Below are 22195 nucleotides of genomic sequence, written 5' to 3'. Positions count from 1 at the left end.
TCCTATTGAAATATTTTATTGCCTATTTATAAATACAAGATTTTTTGAATCAAATGAAGCCCAAAATCTAATAAGTGAATACTGCATAATGGTTGGAAGTGACCAATTAGTTAATCTAGTTCAACTTCCTGCTCAGTACAGCAATCCATTACACCAGACATGTCAAACTCATGATGTCCCGTGACGTCGCGTGATGTATCGGAGCTTTTCCCCCATCACCGGCAATGGGATGGGCGCAGTTTCCTCATGACGTGTCCGGCCTGCAGGCCGGCAGTTTGACACCCCTGCATTACACCATCTTGTTTGAAAACTTTTAAATACATTGTATTTCGTCCCCTGTTTATGAAAGCAATGGTTTTTATTCTCCCCAAGAATATAACATCTAGCACACAACTAATTTCTTGAAATTGTAATATTTATGAAGAGTCACTGAAGGAAAACAGTTTGACTATTAACTTTCCTTCAGTAACTTTTCATATTTTTCACAGTGCTTTAAATCCTTAAAGATGTATTTTTAAAAGATATCTTTATTAGATTTTTTAGTAGAGAGAAAAACTAAGAAAAACATCTAAAGATAGAAAAAAGTAAAGAATGAAAGAACAATGCCAAAATTGCAGAAAGATAAAGAAATACAAAAAATGACTTCCTGTTTTCATTTACAAGAGATAGAAGTATAAATTTATATTAAACTCATATTCTGTTTCACACAAAAAGTCCAAAAGGGTTTTCCAGTCAGCATTAATTTAATGTCTTTTCTCTAATGAAAGCCATTTCAGCCAAATTCACCATTCATTCTTCCATTGTCGAAGCTTTTTTATTTATTTTTATTTTATTTTTATTTTAATCCCATTTATATCCCGCCCTTCTCCGAAGACTCAGGGCGGCTTACAATTTAAAGCACAAATCAAATGTGCTTAGCAATAGCCTTCATTCTATGTATATGCCTGCTTATTAGGGCTTTCGCCCCCCCTCCAAGCGGCATTATTACAAAGTCAGCTTATTGCCCCAACAATCTGGGTCCTCATTTTACCTACCTCGGAAGGATGGAAGGCTGAGTCAAACTTGAGCCTGGTGGGACTCGAACCTGCACTAATTTCATTGTACATACAATTTTTTTCACTAATGATTCAATCCCCTTAAAAGGTATGTTAAGCAGCGGAATATTTTGCTTGTCCTCTTGCATTATTTTCTTGAATTAAGTGAATAATAGTGGCATTGGTCAGCTCTACTAGTTATGGATGAAGAACATTCCTTTTATCATCCTGTATGTATGAGAAAATACCTACGGTATCTATGCAGGTCTGCCTACTCGTGTACTTGTTCAAGTGGACATTTATGTTTTTCTTAATTAAGACACAGACAAAACGGCCAGATATATTTGGATGCATTGCAATCACTTGTTAAATACTGTATCCACTTTTAAAGTACTCTCCACTGATCTGTGTAGAAATGTTTATGTTGTGAGCCACAACACAGTTCATAGTTCTGTAAATACTGAGTTATGATGAAGAGGATTTCAGTGTTTCAGGGAATCAAGCCTCAGGCAAGTTTGAGGAGTGGAAAAAAGCCCAGACATGCAAATAGGGGAGAAAAGACAATGGAGAATAAGGAAGAAGGATAAGTAGAGAACAAAGACAAAAATATTTTGAAAAGTGCGTGAAGATAACTAATTTAAAAGGAAACTCCGAAGAAAATATAACTGAATTAAGACAAGGAGGTCTCTATCAAAGTGAGAGAACAAGGAGCAATAGGGGATGCCAGAGTGGCTGATCCAGAGATGAAGTAACTAAAGGAAATGGGTGTTAGCTTTTGCAATGTTTCTAAAAATGGGGACCTCCATTTATCACTTGGAGAACCAAAGGGACAAAAAAATACTATCAGCAAGTTATAGTTCCCAGAAATCTTTCAAATCGTGTATCTACTGTTACATATAATTCAGGAAAAAATGATTGTGTCTCTTTTTACCACTTTTATTTCTGAAGAAACCAGATTATGTGAGATTGTGAAGTAACATTTCAAACATTCACAAACAATGTTTATTAAATAAAAGGAAGTTAAGGGTATCTCTAAATCCCTTTTCACATTTAAGAAGTGAATTATGCTTCTTGGAGATATATTGGTAGCCATTAGATTGCTACTGTGTTTCCCCAAAAATTAAGACCCGGTCCTATATTGGTTTTTTTGCACCAAAAGATGCATTAGGGCTTATTTTCAGAGAAACACAGTATCAGGGTGATCAGCCTGGCCTGGTGCCTCACTCCCCCCCCCCCCGGCACGGACACAAGAGGCAGCAAGCACACGGGCCAATGGAGTCTGACAGCAGCTGCAGCCCGCCAGCTCTTTGGCACAACACAGGTAAGTCCGAATGCAGAGTCAGGGGCGGGGGGGAGGCAGGTGATTCAGATGTGATGTGCGGCTGCCTGGCTCGCGGGAGACTCTTGTGACACCCCCGGCAGTAGTTGGGAGGCAGAGGCACAGGGGTGAAGCAGGCAATCCAGACGTGCTGTGCAGCCGGCTGGCTTGCGAGAGGCTCACGGAATGGCACCAGCAAAAGGTGGAGGCAGAGATGGGGGAAGGCAGGCAAACCTGATGTACTGCATGGCCACCTGGCTCGTAGGAGGCTTGTGGGAGCGGTACCGGCAGCAGGCGGAGCCAGAAGCATGGGAGGCAGGCAATCCCACTGCACCGTGTGGCCGCCTGCCCCAGCACAACTATGGGCAAGCGAAAAGATGGTGGGATGAAATGGGTGGTGCATTGGGATCGCCTGCCTCCTCCCTGTGCCAATGCCTCTGCCTGCTGCTGGTGCGGCCGCGCAAACCTTCTGCAAGCCAGGAGCCACACAGCGCATCCGGATGGCTTGCCTCCCTGCCGTGCCTCTGCCTCTGCACTCAGACTTTCCTGTGCTGCTGTTCTGTACCAGCCTGCTACCGGCCCTGCAGAAAAGGCAGGGACAACCCCTTTACAAACGGCAAGAGGCTGGAATGACGCCTGCCAAATTTATAGCTACAAAAACAAACGACACGAACCAAGAAACAGGAGCTTTAAGAAACGAACTATCCAAGCAGTTGCCTTCAGCAAACCAGCCCTCCCCACACATTCCCCTTATATAGAGTTCAGGGCGTGGCTTCTCTCTGCCTCCTTCTGAGAAGCCCCATTGCCTTCCTCTGTTTACTCCTAATTGACTGCCTCCTGCGTCGGGCGTCCTTGAACAGGGCCAGCTGTGGGTCATCTTCATCCCCGCTGTCAGGCTCACACAGCTGGGTCTCCGTGGTGACCAAGTGGGAGGGGCCTGGCTGAGGGCTCTCATCAGCAAGATCTTCAACCCCCTCAGCAAGGTCTTCAACACCCCCCCTCCTCCTCCTCTGAGTCGTCCGACCCAACTGCCGAACCCACAGGCTGACCCTGAATCACAACAGCTGCGTGGGCTACAGCTGCTATGGGATATCTTCGGCCCCCGTGTCTTATGCTGGCCATGCCCCCCCCGGGCTTATTTTTGGGGTAGGGCTTATATTAGGAGCAATGTAAAAAATTAGTCTAGGGCATATTTTCTGGGTGGGTCTTATTTTCGGGAGAAACACGGTACCACCTACAGCAGATTATTATTATATACCCAACAACATCTTTATTGCATAACAGTCACAATCAAAGTTGCCTCCTATCTAATTGAAAATAAAAGTATTGGTGTACCAACTGTTACAATGGGCATGCCTGCTGGAATTAATTTAAAAGCAAACCAGGAGGGTAACTGGTGGGCCAGTTGGCCTGGATCTCAAAATCTAAGCAACTTCAGATCCAGATACTAGATCACTTCCTTACAGTACTGATATCAGCCTGATAAGAAACGAAGTGACATGCATCATAATCTATTTTATTGCCTTAGGTAAATCACCGAATTTCAAAAATATATTCAAAATAATATTGTATGATTGCTTTGTACATGCACATCATGTATTGTGCATATAAGCGTACAATCAAACTAAAATTCTAATTATTGCACGCAATAGTGCAAACTTTAGCTCCCCATTCTTAGGAAAAATATATTTTTTTAAAAAATCCCACATAAAGAATTCTCGTTCCCCTTGATGTACTCTTTATCTTTTGCATACTGAATGTGTGTTGAATTACTGCTACGTAGGGATAAGTAGCTATAGTGAGAGTGTGCTATTGATCCAGACTTCTGAGTGCTTTCTGTTGTCAAGAATAGATCCATCTGAGGATTTTGTGGCAACTAAATTAGCTCTGATAGTCTGTATTCTCACAATATCGGTGATGTGAGAAATACGAGATTATTTATGACAGCCCAGCTATAGTGTAGTTGATACTAGGTTTTGCTTCATTCCGTGATAAGTGGTTCCATTTCTCCGCCGAAGGGTTCTCCTCTCACATTCCCCAAATGGGACCCTTTGGTGGCTTTTCTGGTCCCCGTTGAAAGGGGAACCGATTAAAACCAACAACAGGAAAATCAAGACACATTTGTCACTTTCCCCTTAAGCCCCTGCTCAGCCCACTGCAAGCGCCAGACTGAACCTTCCCTTGCCTTTCCCATTGCAAATGCATCAATCGAATCTCTCGTAATTCACTGGTATGATTTTCACTGCTGCTGACTTCAAGGATGTGCTGATTTCAAACTTACCTTGTTTATTAGAATCTGAAATCCATCTGCAGAAGCAAGGGTAAAATGATAGCGAGAAGGCAATGCAGAAACCAAAGGGGTCTTGGAGGAAAAAGCACTTTCCTCCTTCATCCCATAATAAACCATGCATTTGGCTAACTCAAATACGAAAGTATTGTGTACTGATTTGTTGTAAATCAGCCTGTTTTATCAGGCAATTTGAAATATTGATAACAAGTCCCTAAACAACGAAATCAGGTTCTTTATTCTTCTCACCACCACTATTCTGTTACATTTTAGTCCTGTAAGAAGAAAATGTTTTGCTTCCTGCTGCCACGTACCGAGAGCCAGACTCATCTTGTAGTCAATGGCTAGGTAATTTTTTTTTTAAAGCAATAGTTTTTATGTGTACGGTATTAAAAATGAAATCATGAAAACACATGTCATGCACGCACATAGAGACAACAGAATCTGTCCCTGTTTTTCAAAGACACGCTTGCTCATTCTTTGTACACCAATAAGTACAGCGTGTACTGCAGTAAATTTGGGAGGGGGGTGGTGGAATGAGGAAGTTTATAGAAAATTAGGAAACTTGGCACTTCCTATAGAAGTTTTTTTTTAAAAAAAGAGCAAAACCCTTCCAATTGCTTTCTTGTCCCAAGATTATGAGTTACAAGGGGGTTGGGGGGAATTTAAAGGAAATATAAATTATCAGCCAAAGTAGGATTAAGCTTTAATTGAAGCGATGACTTTAGGTTTTAGAGTTTAGTTGAGGATATCTGTATGGGTGTTTACTGACTATAATAGCTTGCATATTTTTGGGTTAACATTTTTAACTTAATGAAGAAAATAACTTCTTGCAGCAGGAAAGCATTTCACTAAAAGCATGTAATAAGCTGAGTGGTACTAACCTTTCTTTTCTTTCCAAATAGTTCACTTGGGGGATACAAAATCTGAATGTATAAATCACATGTTGCTGCTTTTGGCCTGTCCTAGCTGTGTTCACTACAAGAAGGGAATCTAAGATTACATAGGGTGGCCAAGGGGCTCTGGAGATTGTGTTTAAGAAGAGCCAGCCACTCCATCCCTCGGCTTCGCCATACAATGGACGCTATGTGGTGCTGTCTCAGAAGTGTGCACCATTTCAGAGCAGACACAATTGCAGCTGCTCCAAAATGGTGCACATTTCTGGGATGGCATGACATGCCCTTCATTGTCTAAGGAGGCTGTGGGGCGGAGCTGCTGTTTCTCCTTGAATATGGTGGCCAGAGATGATATTCAAGAAGGGAAGCTAGCTGCTCAGCCCCTAAGCCTCCCTGGAGGCCACAGGGCACCATCCAAGAACTGGGCACTGTTTTGGAGCAGCCACAATTCATTGCAGCTGCTCCCCAAATGGCACCTGCTTCTAAGACTGCGGCATGTTGTCTTATCTATGTAGGAAGGCCGCACAATGGATGACTACTTCCCACAGATTTACCAAAAAGGTAAGTGATCGATCCATGATGGAGGTGGGGTAGGAAGCAAGCCCAAGGCCTGTGGGGAGCCAGTGGGACAGGGTGGTAGGGTAGTAGGCGGGGGGGAGGTGCTACAACAAGCCTGCAATCAAGTCATAAGGTCAAACAACTTCAGTCAGAGGTAATATGTCCCTTTGATTAGTGATGTTGTAATTTTGTGCAGTTGCACAATGAATGATCGTAAGTCAAGGACTACCTATATGGGTAAGTACAGCACTAGGTACGACACATTAAAAATCTCAACACTTGGGATTCAATGGCTTTGAACACTAGGGGAACAGTATTATAGACATTGCCCCTTCAAATTATGCATCTAATTATGGCATTAGAAGCAGTTTGGGCATGCAAAAATTTGAAGATGATAGAAATACATGCCTAGATACTTAAATGCTTCCATATGCTCCGTTGGATAACTATCAAATGTCCAAATGAGGTTGAATGCCTTTAGTAATATCACCAGCTTGGTTTTTGTGTAATTGAATTCCAGCAGTTCAGAGTTAACAATGCAATGCAAATACATGGAGGTTGGATCGTGATCCCATTTGGTATACAGAGAGAATAACAGCATCAGCAGCATATAAAACATACATCAACAGCATTTTAAAAAAATAGAATTTGCTTTGCTAGCTAGAGTGAGAGGATAGAATCCTGAAAGGACCTGGATAATATCACTGATGTATAAATTAAATTGGGGGAGGGGGCAGTATGCACCCTTGTTTGACTCCCTTAGTGTTTGGGATTGGATCAGTCAATTCTTCAACATTTAAACATTACATCTGCATTGCATTATCATAATTAATTACAGAAGGAGTAATTGGTGGAGGAGATTTCTAGTTTGCACCATTTGTGAAAGATTAAATGATGTTTTCAATTTTATAAATGCAGCCTAGAGGGAACCTTTGATGGACTGAAATACTTTGTAGACAATTGACACAGAGTGAGACATTGGTCTACAATAGAAAAACCAGACCTAAAACCAGTTGTTCCTTGGCTATTTTTTTTTCTTGGATTGAGTCGGCAAACTTTGGTAGAGATGTTTTGCATATAGTTTACTGATTTTATATAGTAAATTGTTTGGAAGGTAGTTAGCTGGGTTGGTCTTATCACCCTTGTTATATATTGACATTGTGACAGAATCGACCCATTCTTTGGGGGAGCTGTAGACAGTTGAGTGATATGAGTAAATAAGGAAGCTGAAATAATGATCCATCATTCAGGTCTCAATTTTGGAATGATCAGGTCTCTCTGGGAGCTTTGCAACTCTTGAGTTGAGCAATTAGATTCAATATCTCTCACTGGGGCCAATCAAAGAGAAAGTTGGAAAGTATTAGGCGTGTATCAAGAGTGTAGTTTGAAATAAAACATGACAGAAAGTATCTCGGATGTCCTTCCGTATTAAATGATCCATTCTAAATCTAAATTGTATTGTCTATAAGCAGGGCTTTTTTTCTCATAGAACGCTCAGAACGGAGTTCCGGCACCTTTTTTGGATGGAACCTTGTAGGGTAGGCAAGGTGGGTTGTATGACATGTGTGAGTTCCGGCACCTTTTTCTTTGACAAAAGAAGCACTGTCTATAAGGAGACAAAGTGCCAGAATATGACACTATGTTTAGATTGAACTGTCTGAATTAGTCTAGCCCATCCATCCAATTGGCTCACTTGCTTCTTTCTTCCCAGAAGAGCTTTGTGCATCTGTTTCAAGGTATAAACAGGTTTCCCGGGAATGGAGGCACTGTTGTCTCTATCAGCTTTATGTCCCATATATTTGGAGTTGCAGTCATGCTTATATCTCAGTTTTGAATAAGATTTAGCTTTGCAATGTATTATTTATAGTACATTAGTACAGATTTAATCAGTCTTATCCAAAATATCAGACAGTTGAATCATGTTGATAGATAAGTTGGAAAAAGAAATTAAAAGAAACACATAAGGGAATATGAAGAGGCAGGCTTTCTTCTAACCTTTTTTTCTCCTGGTTACTTTCAGCAGCAAGGTGCCACACAGTATGTTGTAATACACTCTTGTTGCACCCACTTCTAAATATTTAGGTGATATTCTATGACAGGGGTGTCAAACTCAATTTCATTGAGGGCCGCATCAGCATTGCGGTTGCCCTCAAGGGGCCAGGTGGGTATGGCCAGGGTGGGCGTGGCTAGAGTGCGTATGGCCTACTGGGTGGGTGTGGCCAGCTCTACATCGTTCGCATCAAGGGTGCCTATGGGGGCCTGGGCAGGAGTGGGACAGATCTGAGGGTCTCTGGCAGAAGGAGGGTCTCTGGGCCAGGGCCAAGGCAGCGGGGCCCTTTCCCTCACTGTTTCCAGGATGGCTTTGTGGGCCACATGAAACCACTTCGCGGGCCGGATCCGGCCCCCGGGCCTTGTGTTTGACATGTCTGTTCTATGACAATGAGATTGTACTTTGGGTGATAGTTCCAAAAACCTCTAAGATGCTTCCTTCATAGAGCCAGTGCTCAGTCATATATCACTAACACCATAAAGCTTTCCAATATGGTAGCTTCCAGATATAGTGGCTTGATCTGATAATTCCCCGTTAAATGTGCCAGCGTCCACTGTTGAACTAAGCTACCTCTCCTGAACTTACTACATATTCCCTCGATGTAGCCCAATTCAGTATTCCCACAGAAAATTTACTTTCTTTAGATTTTAATCTTTTCTCGTCCAAAAAGAGATTATTTTAAAACTTACAGTATTAAAAATAAGTTTAAAAACCATTTTTTGGACCCGAAATGACTAGTAAAATATAAAAAAAACACAAGAAATTCCTGAGTCATAAAGGAAATCTAATTTTTCATCACGCACAACCATCAAAGCCATTTCATGCTTCCCACATCAACTAGTTTTGAAATAAGTGCTTTTAGCTCTCAAATGACTATCACTGTGAGACTTGCAATGAAAAGTCTGCCTATGGTGTACACCCATGTTACAGTGAAATAGATCAGCTTATAAAACACCTAGGCATCTCACAGTACTTAAGCCAAGCCTTTCCAGTTCTCCATTCTTGACATGCCCGTTACAGTAGTTCTTTCATTTTCCCAATTGTTTCACATTCTCATGTAGAAGGAAATCTAAACATTTCTTTAGGGCAGTGCCACACCTATTTTCATTGTCACCTCCTCCACACCTCTTCAGCAGTGAAGCCCTAGCTGGCTATTCAAAATAACTTCCTGAAAATTCAAACACAGCTGCGTGCCAGGAAATCAAAACAAATGTACATGCAACAGCTGAATGAGTTTGCCTAAATGGCTTCATTTTCAAACAGGAATAATTTTCAATTTTTTTTTCTACTTTAGTATGGGTAGTCTTGATGAACATTTGCTTCTTAGGTGTGGCCTATTTCAAGGGAACACACAGAATTAAAATAAACAAAAAAGCAAATACCCAGAAAAGCTTGATATCAAAATTTAAGTACAAAAATTATTTGCTGGAGTGATGTGTGTATTCAGATGCATATGCATGCACTCAATCAAATAACTTATAACCTTTTGTTATTCCCTTGAGTACACCAAACTGCTATACATCCTATAACAACAACAACAAAAACAACAACTTTATTGTCACTTTGAATGTACACCAATCAGCATACATCAAAATGAAATTTCATTGCATACAGCTCTCAAAGGGTCACCACCTCTGATATTCACTCCTTGTTCAGGGCCAGCTCAAGTTTCAGATCAACCATTTTAATCTCTAGGGCAGGGCTTTTCAACCAGTGGTACGGGTGTCACCTGTGATACATTGGCACCTGGCAGGTGGTACGCGACCATCCTAGAAAAGTGGTAGCGGGGGAGGAAAATGAGCTGAACTGGTGGTAGCACCGCACAAGCCTGAGTGAGAAATGACTGGAGCTGCAGGGCTGTCAGGGCTCAGCGGAAGCACCAGAATCAGCGCCAGGCTCCAGCTGGAGCTCGGTGCTGATCCTGGCGCTTCTGAGCCCAGAAGAAGCGCCGATCAGTTGGAATGTTGCAGCATCTCCAGGGTCTTGTGATTTACATTCAGATGCTTGGCAACTGATTCATATTTATGATGGTCACAATGTCCCAGGGTCATGGGAAGTGACCAAAACCTGCTGCAACCACCCGACGGGGAATAAAAATCAAACACCCCCCCACACCCCAATTCTCAACAAAAATGCTCACAACAATGAAAACCTCGGACAGGAGGAAGAGCACCGCCGGGCGGGCAGGCAGGTGTCTTGCTTGGCTGTGGCTTGGGGGGGGGCACTTTTTTCAGTGCCATTGTAACTTTGAACAGTCACTAAGTGAACTGTTGTAAGTTGAGGACTACCTGTACTTCATCACTTTTTTCTCTTTTTTTTTTGGTCATCAAGTTTTCGACACCTTGCTAGGCGACTGGTGGTACTCAGATGTTGCCATATCCTAAAAGTGGTACAATGGGCGAAAAGGTTGAAAAACCCTGCTCTAGGGAGCGAACAATGGCAAACAGGACAGATGGAAATGGAGCTCCATGTGGATTAGCCCTCAAATTAGCTTGCATTCCTGCACGACAACCTCGCCACCTTTTCTTTTTCTGATCCTGTCTCTTCCACCTTTTCCTCAAAGGGGCCTTACTCATTTTCGCCCCTGGAGCATGCTGCTGCAGCCTCCAACTCCTCCAAAAGCCTCTCTCTCTTCCTCTGGGCCTGCCGACACCCTCATCCAGTTCCTTCGCTCCATAAGCCCTGGGACCTCTCCTCATCTGCCTCCTTCGGAATCAGCCCTGATTTGCAATAGAATCCGTCGCTGTGCCAGCAGTCAGATCTTGCTGCCGGCAGAACAATTTCAAACAGCGCAAACAACTTTTAACGGTCTCACCAACAGTTCCGAAACAGCTAAAGATTGTCAGCCGTATGTTAGCTTAGTCCCGCCACGTTGCTCAAACTCATTAAAACCTTCCCGATCATATCCCTTATATCCCTCCAAAAACTTTTCACCTTTGAGAGGCAATGCAGCCGCAGTCAATCCTGGCGCCGCCATCTTAGACTTATTATTGTTATATGTGTATCTTCCCTTTAGAGACTGCTGAACCTTTGCCTTTTAATTGAGGATACTTGTTTTTAAATTGTACTAGCAACTGTTATTTTTTTCTTGTGTTCCAGCATTTACACCTAGTGCTGCCGCTTCTCTCCTCCAAGCTAAAATAGTACTCAGCTAAACCTGAAATGGGACCTTCCAAGCAGATTTAGTGTTTCCCACCGGTCAGGAATTTTTCAGGGCATTTTATAAAAGCTGGGTTTCCTTCCTCTCAGGAATTCTGGGAGTTGAAGTCCATGAGTCATAAAAGAGCCGAGGTTGCCTACCCCTGTTCTTGGTACAGGTAGTCCTCGATTTACATTTAGTGATTGTTCAAAGTTACAAACAGTGACATGATCATTTTTCACACTTACAGCCACCGTAGCACCCCTATTTACAACAGCTTCAGTGTCCCGGGGTCACGTGATCCCCTTTTGCGACCTTCTGACAAGCAAGGTCCATGGAGAAGCCAGATTCACTCAACAACAGCTTGACTAACTCAACAACTACAAGGATTTACTTTCACAACTGTGAAAGGAAGATTGTAAAATGAGGCAAACTTACTGAACAAATGTTTCACTTAGCAACAGAAATTTTAGGCTCAATTGTGGTCGTACCTGTACTCCGTTCCCCCCCCCCCCATTTTCAAAATATCCACATATATGGTTTATTTCTTGGAACTCCAATACAGGTTGAAACTGAGAAAAAAAATAGTTGATATGTGTGTTAGTTAGGAGCAGGGGTAGGCAACCTTGGCTCTTTTATGACTTGTGGACTTCAACTCCCAGAATTCCTGAGCCAGCCATGCTGAGGAAAAAGGGAAAGGTTTCCATGCTGAGCCATGTTGGCTCAGGAATTCTGGGAGTTGAAGTCCACAAGTCATAAAAGAGCCAAGGTTGCCTACCCCTGGTTATGAGGAAGGACTTTGTCCAGTCTTAGTGATAATAAATTATCCTTTTGATTCATATATTTTTCTAGCATTGTGTTAAAGTTCTTGCAACCTTAAAACTGTATAAAACTGTACTTTTGTATGTTTTTTTTTCTTTTGGTTTCCTGATATTACAGAGGTTTACTCTAAAAGATTTAAAATCCTATAATTATGTAACATTTTGCAGGGATATTGAATTAAAGACTGAGTGATGAATGCAATTACACTAAAGCTGTATACAATCAAAGTAAAACATGCTTGGAAATAAATGGAATGCTTAGTAAATGGTACAAGCAGAGAGTAAGACAAAGGTGTATAATATTCCTTTGGTTGTTTACAAAGAAATATGTAATACATGCTTGTATTACATTATAGTATAGATGTACTGATTGGGCCATGACAAGGTTTACTGTACAATTTTGTAAGCAAAGGATGTGCTATGTTTGTGACTGAGAACCCAAATGGTTCTGCAACAAGTGTTAAGTAGTAAGATGTGTGATAAAATACAAATGTGAACGACTCAAATGACAAAGTTAACTGAAGTGGTTTGGTTTCACAGAGATGAATGGGATAAAATTGCAAAACAAATATAAGAGTGATTGGGGTAAGGAAAGTTGAGAACCTCCTTGAAAACATGGTACAAACTTAAAGAAAAACAAACAAATGTATGTACATGGTGAAATCAAATCTGGTTTGAAAGACTGAAAAGTGTGGAAGCCTATATGAAGGTGTTGGTGTAAATTCCGATTGGTTGTATTTTCTTGTATATTCTCCCCTTGAGTTATTTTGCTTAACAATTATTATTATTATTATTTTGCAGTTTGCATGGTGTTGTTTTCCGCAAAAGAAAGAGCATTATGGGTATGGATATTATATGAACACATGCCGCAGAGGACAGTATGTGTTTCTGCTCTTTGCCTATGGCATAGTCAATCAGTCTAAATCAGACTATTTTCTGACCTTGAATGAATAAGACCACATTGTAGTTCTTTTCAACACCACAATCAATTCTTGTTTTTTAAGAACCTCTTTTGGCAATTGTTGACTTCCTGCGTTACTAGGAAATGAATCAGTTGAAGGTTTCCCACTTCAGTATTAACTCACTAATTAGCTATTAGCCAATTTTGACTTTAAACCCATCAGAATTTTTTTTTAAAAAAAATCAGAAGGTGCCCCACCCTTGTTACATTTCATGCCACTATATGAACATATAGGGAAAGTTCAGACACTTCTAAATTTCATAAGTAGGAAGTGACATTTTTCCTCCCTTTGTTCTTCAAGTTTCCTGCAAACTGCAATAAAATATAGGACATTTTCAAGACAGGAATACATTTAGATTTGATTGGCTTGAACTAATGGAATATGTCTGCAAGCTATTATGAAAAAAAATCTGCATAGTGATCTTAGCTGTATCAACCTTGCCTTTTATGCTCCCAAACAGCTTCTTCTTAGTGCAAATATATGTAGTGCTGGTTTTTTAATATAGGTTCTAATTTTCAAACAATTATAAACAGTTCAGAGGTAAAATAAATAGGATAAGTTGGAGGCCAGCGTTCAAAATATGCCATATTAAAAACTGTATTTAAGGTATTTTAAATACTTATTTATATAGCTTTGTAATAATTATTACATTGCATTGCAGATGATCCTTCACAGAAGGTAGTTCTAGAAAAGAGTTGCATTTTATCCAAAACAAATGCACTGCTGTTCATTGACATAGAATGGGCTGAAGCTTCTGGTAGGAGACGCTTCCAAGCCACTGTTCATCCAGATTTCTTGCATGATCTGTTCTCGCCGCTCTATCCTCTCAGCCAATTCGGCTGCGTCCAGGGCACAATAAGCTGTATATGAAGTCCTGCATAGCCCTGTTAGTTCATCAGTAAAATCTGAAACAGAAGATCCCGCTCTCTCTTCCTCTTCCTCTTCTTCCTCGTCTTCATTGTTTCCATCAGCCTTCTGATTTTCTAGCACCAGATGCTTTTTCATCCTCCGTAGCTTTATCACATCATCGCAGCAAGAAGTGTGCATTACCAGAGCACAAAGTGTGAGCATTAGGCCAACACAAACACTAGACACAAACAAGAGAGCAGCTCTTTCAAGGTGATCTGAAATTAGAAACAAAATCCCAGACTAGAGTCTTATGTAGGGATGGATGGGAGTAATAATAATTTGCTGTCATTTCCGAAAAGCCTAGACCTCTGAGATAATCTTTTAATATTTAAATCTACATAATCCATCAGACCTTGCTAGCTTGTTTCTGGCCAGCAATATGGGAATGAAAATAAAGTGCAATAGCAACATTAAGAAAACTCTTAAGTCAAATATGATTTTAGGTGATGTAAGAGATGGATCTATGTAGTTTTTGCAACGATATGCAAATAGTTTACTATTATCTTCTTCCAAGATTTTTTTCCCCAATTTTGTTGCCTGCAACTCTGGTATTTCCCAGTAGATTTTCACCCATGTTCTAAACAGATCCATTTTTCCCCATTTTTCAAGATCAGAAAGATGCAATTATTTAACTCAGCCAATAGCCACCAGTACCAGAAAAAATGTGAATTATCTCTTCAAGGATTTTTCCTCTATGGAGTTTAGTAAAGCAAAATAATACTTTAAGCACCTTGTTAACTAGAATATTGTTCACAAAAGAATATAACATAATAATTCAATGAAGCTTTAAATGCCATAAATATTATGTGTATTTAATATTTTATACTAATTCTGGAAAAATGTAATTGCTAGCAGTAATAGGACTTCTTATCAGAATACAAGAATATAAAGTACAAGTGTTCTACCTCTAATGTATGCAAATGTAGCCAAACTGCTGCTAATTATAATTCCTTCCTTCTTTGGAATTCTTGATTCTTTTGGATCAAAATTTATATCTGTATGAAAGAAAAAAAAAGGTTCCTAAATTAGATTGTAATTTGAACTAACTTTCCAAATTGAAAATGAAAGTGTTAAACGAATAATTTAAATATCCTATCGCAAGCAATTACCTTCTTTAACATCTCCATGTTTCCATGTTGTCTAATAACACATTTTATGAAGCTTTAAAGCAAAATTTATATTAATTTTCTATTTTACTTTATTATATAACACAACTTATAAATACAAGAGAATGTTTTTTAAGAAAAGATGTTTGTTGCCTGTTTTCCCTAGGAATTTTTAACACTGCTGATACCAGGAAATTAGTAAGAGGTTTCTTCACACTAAACATGCTCTAAGCCATGGGTGTCAAACTTGCCACATCACATGAGGTGTCGTGATGTATTGTGACTCTTTTTGCATTGCCAGCAATGGGGTGGGCGTGGCTTCGGTATGATGAAACTGGCCTGCGGGCCAGCAGTTTGACATCCCTGCTCTAAGCTATGATTCCCACCAACTAGATATGCGAAGAATTATATCTTTAGTCAACTCCTAATAATAAAATGATGATTATTTTATTTACAAGTTCTGCAATAAAGTTTGTTTATGTGACAAATAACAAAGTCAATGAAGTCAATTGAGTCTTTAGTGAGATTCAACTTCTCAGCTCTGTCCATTTCTTTGTCATCACTTTTTTTAGTGTTGCCTCTGCTACAGAATTCAAAATGAATTGAACATTGATCCTTCAAGTATCATGAAGAGAGACCCCTCCTCTTTTACAGTATATCATTAAACCACTCAATTGTTTAAAGGCAAATGTCTATTACAAACAGTTAAATTTACCATATTCAACTTCTTTTGGCTTCCAAGAGGGAGGGAGTATGGTAACCATTGGATCAACTGCTGCCAATATGAATCTGGGAACTGTAAAGTTGAAAATTAAAAATGTTATCTGTGGTGATTTTAAAACATATGTCCTGCTCCTCCTACAGACAATACTGGAAAGTTTGCTAGCAGCTTTTTCCCTTCACACTTTACATTTTAGAGGTCGGTCAATCAAAAAGCTTTATAAAGAGAAGTCAACTTCTATACAAATATGTCACTTGCTGAATTGGGGGCTTTTATGCATTGCATTGCGGCTTCACTGCCAATCGTAGACTAACTGAAAATATAGACATCTTATGAAATAGCTTCCTGGAATATGAGCCCTTCTTTTGCTTCAGCCATCATGATGGCCAGACCATCTATTATGCCTCCTAACTGATGGATTCCCTTGATTCACCTATTTTGGGGAAACGAGCACCAATGGTTCTTCTATGTGGGTGGGTCTTTGAGAACATGTGATAGGCCTCTCATTTGACCCTTCTTCTTTTGATTCCCATCTTACTGGACATGTTTTCATTGTGCCCATTAATGGACAGTGAAAGAAACAAATTACATTTTTCCTCTCACTTTAGCTAAAGATAAGCAGTACAGTTCTTGTCAACTTCACTTTGTTAAAACGAAAGAGCCACCACTGCAGGAGAAGAAATGAATAGCTTGTAGGTAAAGAATGACATATGTATTCTTGCCCTTAAGAAATGGTCAGTGGCCAAACATGGATTAGAAATGCTGGTTATACAGATTAGCCCAGAGGCAAAACTAAGTGATTCAGAAAAAAATTCATCACAGGAACTTTTGGTGGATCTTAATTTTTGCTAAAATCATCGTCATCATCATGGAATCAAGTCTTACACAGATACTTTAAAAAAAGATTCTGGAAACTAAGCACTACCATCAAGTCAAAATTAAATGTCATTTCTTTCTTTTTTTTAGAAAAGTTTTATTGGTTTTCTAGTTTTACATTTGAATATTTGAAAAGCAACGTGGCGGCTGAGTTGTTCAATAATTCAATAACATACAAATATCTTTAGTACAGATCTCAAACTATTACATTAAATGTTTCCTCTCTTTTCCCCTTAGTATTTACTGTCTCATCTTTAAATTAATACAATTCTTATTATATCGATTAAATAAAAGTTAACAATCTTACATTTATCAATAATTTTTAATTTATGCATATTCTAGTTGTATTAACATTCAATCTTTTTAGACAATCAATGTCCTGACTAATTTTTCCCAATTTTTAGGTTTCCCATTAATATTTATTTATAAATGTCATTTCTATTGGTACAGTAGTTTATAAAATTTATTAAGCCATTTTTCCAGATTAAACTATCACAATTAGCTATTTATAAAATACATAACCAAACAATACGCTCAACACAACGGAGCGACACACCTTGAAAGACCTAAAACAAGATCAGGACATTGTTATTTTATTGGCAGACAAAGGTCACTCAATGGTGGTGACGAACCACACAGACTATGAAATGAAGGCATTCACACTGCTCAATGATTCCTCAGCACACAGATGAGCAAAGACATCAGAGATGAGAACAATGGTCACTCAACTGCTTATCTCGGCCAACTCAAACAAAACAACTGTATAATGGAGAAGGATTGGTGGAAAATGAGAGGAATGGATGCTGCCCCCAGCAAGATTCTGTGGACTCCCCAAGATAGGGAGTCCCCCTCAGACTTATTGTAGCACTACAACACCCCTATGTATAATCTGACTAAATGGATGGTGAAAATGGTTTCCAACACAAATGCGAAAGCTCGGAAGACTAAACCTCTGGTCCTGGTGACTGACCCAGATTGGATCCTACAACATTGTCCTGGAACATGTATATTTGCCTTCATTCAATAATTTAGTACATAAATAATAGTACATATGCACTAATATTCAATTCAAAATATTAAACAGATTAAGAAATAACAAGTAAAGTAAAAAAATTATAAAAATATATTCCACAGGCACAGTTCACCAAATTAAGGACATGCTTAATCTGCTTTTTTTCCAGTCCATGAGATGGCACAATGTGCCAGCCTAAATTTAATCTGTACTCTGCCTTGTTAATGATGTTGCCTGCATCACACCTGCTTCATGACCTGCCAAAAATAACTCAGGATTTGCACAGACTGAATCTAATCCCTCACCCATCCCTAGCACAGGTACTGCAGAAGTGTAATTTTGTACGGTAGCAAGTTCAATAATCAACATGCCAAATTCCACAAGGCCTTTTGATTATTACCTGACTACGTTCAAGGTTGATGATCATCCAAGAAGAATCTCCTCAACCGGATCCATCCAAGAAACATAATTAGATTTTTGCCAATGTGTTTTCAAGTCAAATTATATTAATTGTAAAAAAATGCATTTCAATTATCGTACTTATCTTAGATATTAAAATACGGGAATAATATGATTTTTACATATATATGCAAGATGCCCAGGTTTTGAAATGTTGCAGCTTGTAAATTTTATGATTTTCATACTTTTCTTACCACATGCATAGCTGACATTGAGATATTTTTTCACCCCAGGCATACATGGTCTTCCAAAGTTATGACTGTTAGCAATAATTTTACACCTTTGTTTCCCATAGCACTTCTTCGACAAGACTTCTAAAGCTGAATAGGAAAAACAATCTAAAAGGAGAAAGAATATATAAATATGAACAAAAATGATTTATTTGAAGAGATTATTGGTACGTGCTTGCAGAGATATAAATCTGTTGGTGCACGAATAACATTAATTCAGAAAGCTATAAAGAAATTGCTTCTGATAAAGCCCAATGATGGCAAGGAAGAAGTGATCATTTGCATAATTCCCAAGAATTATGGGAATTCCCAAGAATTATGCAGAGATGGTATAAGAATATATGATCATGCCAGTTACCACCCAATACACTGGAGAGACAAATAAGAAGAGGTTTTGCTGCGGATTGAATGCACAGACTGAATTAGGGTAAACCAATTCAGAGCAGCTAAACTCAGGGCTTTTTTGTCATAGAACCTTCAGAACGGAGTTCCGGCACCTTTTTTGAATGGAACCTTGTAGGGTAGGCAAGGTGGGTTGTATGACGTGTGAGTTCCGGCACCTTTTTCTTTTACAAAAAAAGCACTGGCTAAACTTAATTATTAAATACAACTACAGCCCCAATGTAGCGAACTGACTGAAATGTGGCAAAAAAAAATAAAAAAAATAAAGCCAAAACAAGCCCTAGCACTCCAAGGTCAATCTTAGGGTCAGAAGAGGAATTTAAAGGACGGGAATTAAAAACAAAAACAAAAAACTGTGTTCATTCTAAACCCTTGCAATCCTTGCCCATATTTTCCGGTTAGTGGTTAGCAACCAGACAGATGCCAAATAATGCTGATGGATTTTATTTGGTCCACATTTATTCAGCTGGTAATGAAAAGAAGCAACCATCAAAGCAGTTCTGAAACTAGTGGTAAAACACCAGTCCTGGTCTGAGCTGTTATTTAATAGTCCAGTATCTGTTGTTTTCAAGGAAAAGATCCTTTAAGTCACCAATTAGTTGGGTTTTAGATGGGTTTTGACATGCAAATTATCCAGAGTTGTTGAAGCCATAAATTGCACAAAGTTTAATAAAACTGGCAAGTCTTTTTTTCTCTATTGAAAGCCTCTTCTATTTTCAAGTTCTGGTGTCTCATCTCTAGTATACAAAAGCTAGCTATTCAATGGAAATAACTACAGCCAATTATAGTGAAATTGAGGCTCCTTAGTACTCCAATGTGTATATTAGTGACCATATAATACTGGAAGGATATGTGTCAGAAAGAAATATGATCTCAATTATGTTTGGTAAATAGCAGAGTATTAATCAAAGTTCTAAATACTGTGGGATGGGAACAGGAAGAGTAGGAATGTGGTATGCAGATTCTGGTGCAAATTACCTTCTGCTTTGATTCAGAGCAATTTGCTCTGGGAGTTAATTTATAGGTCTAGCAATGGCTTCAGGGAAATTATTTTTAATTGGAATCACAACAGTGGGAAGAAGTAACACCACCCTCTGCATGCTAATAGAGATTATTCTGTTCCATTAGATATATTGTGTATAAAAGCTATATTAGAAACAATGAAATAAAGCACATATTTAATATATCATTTCACTATGAATGTGACCCTTTCATTAAAATATGTACAGTATTGTGTAACTTTTTTCCAAGCATGCTAACTACAGTATGGTTTATGAGCATACGTTATCTTAAAATTTTAGCCAGACTCTTTCAGGTAAATTTACATTGAGCAATATATTGTCTTTCAACTGCTATATTGCCTATTAATTAATTATTAGGAATCTGAAGGCAAACAATCGGTTTGAAATTATACTCAGGGCTAAACTGGGCAGACTGACAGGTGTAGCAGATCAGTTACTTATATAGATCATTAAGTTAAATAAATCAATTTATGATTTGTGCTAACATGGAATTCCATTATTAGTTTCAATCATGTTTAAAGAGATATGTTTGTATTACTTGTGTCAATTTGTTCGATCCATCAGTACATTGAGTACACTCAAGTCTTGTATTCCTTTTTTGAGTTTGATGTGATCATCATAGTTTTAACCAAAAAAAACCCCCACCCCAATAACATCTGGCTCTCTTTGGCAAAAAAGGATCTCCCTGATAAGCAAAGAGACATGGTGTGTTTGCTTTTCTCCTTATGCAGGAGTTTATGCTGAACTTATGACAACCATGTGCAGCCAAACATCGTTTCCACTCTTGTCAGTCAAATCCTTCCAATTTAGAAGGGGATTTGAAGGAAGAATCAGTAAGAAAGTGAGTATTGTTATTCTTTACAATATAATTCCAAGTCTGTTGTTTATTTGTTGGTTCTCTTTAGATTCCACCTTTTTCTTCAGTAACTTAAGGATTTGCTGTTTCCAGGGATTTTTCAATGTTAGTTTTTGATGGGGTTGTGCCATCCCAGGTGGAACCTGTTTATAAGGTGCAGATCTTTCTGGACTCCCAGAAATTTTTTTCTACAGAAACAAAATTTTCCTGCTGGATTTTAATTAAAACGTAAAGAAAAAGAAAAGCTAGTTGTGGTTCTCTCTGGAGTGCTGTGGTTTTTAGAGCAAAGGGGGATGTCAAAGAGGCTTCATTTAGATTTTGATATTTGGTTCAGCTGAAATCTCACCAAGGCAACCATGCTTATTTCTGGAACTCCAAAGCTTTCCTCAAGTTATTTCTTTATGGATGAGCGCTTAATTGAGTTGCATCCTGGACTTCTTTACAGCGAGATTCCTACTCAGAGTTTGGCACAAAGGTTTTAATATTTTAGTTGGCTAGTCTTTACAATTCTTTGTCTTCCCCACCCCTAATTCTTTTCTTTTTCCTCAATAAAGATACAATGTTCCATATTTGGTATTTTGTCTGTCAATTACTTGATTAAGAACAAGAGAAACCTAAGCAAGGCATTTAAAAATACTAATATTTTATATAAAAAACAAAGGTAAAAAAAATCCTTGGGTAAGCAACATTTTAAAAACCAGCAAGAAAAGGACAGTTCAAAGCATGTAAGCTGCAGTGAGAAAGATTTTTTTTTTTTGCAATGTAGAGACCAATCTGACTTTTACATATGATGGATTTGAAGCTTCATTTGGAGATCTTGACCTACTTGGAAGTCATCCCTTGATACAATAAATATATGCATAAATTAACAATCTCCAGTCCACAGTAACCAATACCTACTTGACATCTACTATTAATTTAGAATTATTTCCCTTTAATCATTTTTAAGCATTTATGCTATTCGGTAACATAGAAGTAGAACCAGAGAGAAATGCACGAAAAAGCAACATGGAAGAAACACAATTATAAGGAAGCCATAATTGTCTTTCCCAGGTAAATTTCACGCCATACCCTCACAGTTGCTCAGTTTCAAGAATTTTCAATTGGGAAACAATTACAAGCATTCAACTCCCATGCTAATGGGAGTCAGGAAAGGCAAATCATTTTTTTTCCTATGGGATAAAAACAAAAGTTGTAATACTTAAATTCTGGAATAAAGAGTTCTCACTTAAACTTTGTCAGCCTACCATATTGGGGAAGGTGATTCATTTTTGTTGAACAGAAGTGCATCTCATGGGCAGACCTGCCATAAGAGGCTGAGTAGATGTTAAGAAATTTTGATTCATGACAGTGTAGTTTCAACTCTTCATTTTCACACACTGATCTAGTTTTATATTCACCTGAAAAAGAAAGGGACAAAAAAACAACAACATTGAGAGATAACTGGGCTCTTGGATAAGCGAAAAGAACATTCTGTGCAGGTTCTATTGCCACTTGTGTATGCAGTGGAGATAAATGGTGAAAGAATCACACACTT

The 22195-nt window shown here is 38.8% G+C and overlaps 1 protein-coding gene across 2 annotated transcripts in view; it reads right to left on the bottom strand.

Annotated features, from left to right (window-relative positions):
* Nucleotides 1-13676: 13676 nt before the first annotated feature.
* Nucleotides 13677-22195, bottom strand: part of EVA1C (eva-1 homolog C) — a 34949-nt gene continuing 26430 nt past the window's right edge. For both annotated transcript variants that reach the window (XM_081327426.1, XM_081327427.1), the window contains exons 4-8: nt 21906-22058; nt 18343-18486; nt 15796-15876; nt 14880-14969; nt 13677-14189 (exon numbers count right to left, since the gene is read on the bottom strand). In XM_081327426.1, coding sequence (XP_081183552.1) covers nt 13768-14189; nt 14880-14969; nt 15796-15876; nt 18343-18486; nt 21906-22058 — 890 coding nt within the window. In that variant the 3' untranslated portion in view covers nt 13677-13767. The remainder of the gene's footprint in view (nt 14190-14879; nt 14970-15795; nt 15877-18342; nt 18487-21905; nt 22059-22195) is intronic.

Source organism: Vipera berus (genome assembly GCF_964194415.1).
Source record: "Vipera berus genome assembly, chromosome: 4".
In the NCBI taxonomy this organism is placed as follows: domain Eukaryota; kingdom Metazoa; phylum Chordata; class Lepidosauria; order Squamata; family Viperidae; genus Vipera; species Vipera berus.
Note: the sequence above shows the minus strand (reverse complement) of the source record. Positions and strands in the feature narration are given on the sequence as shown.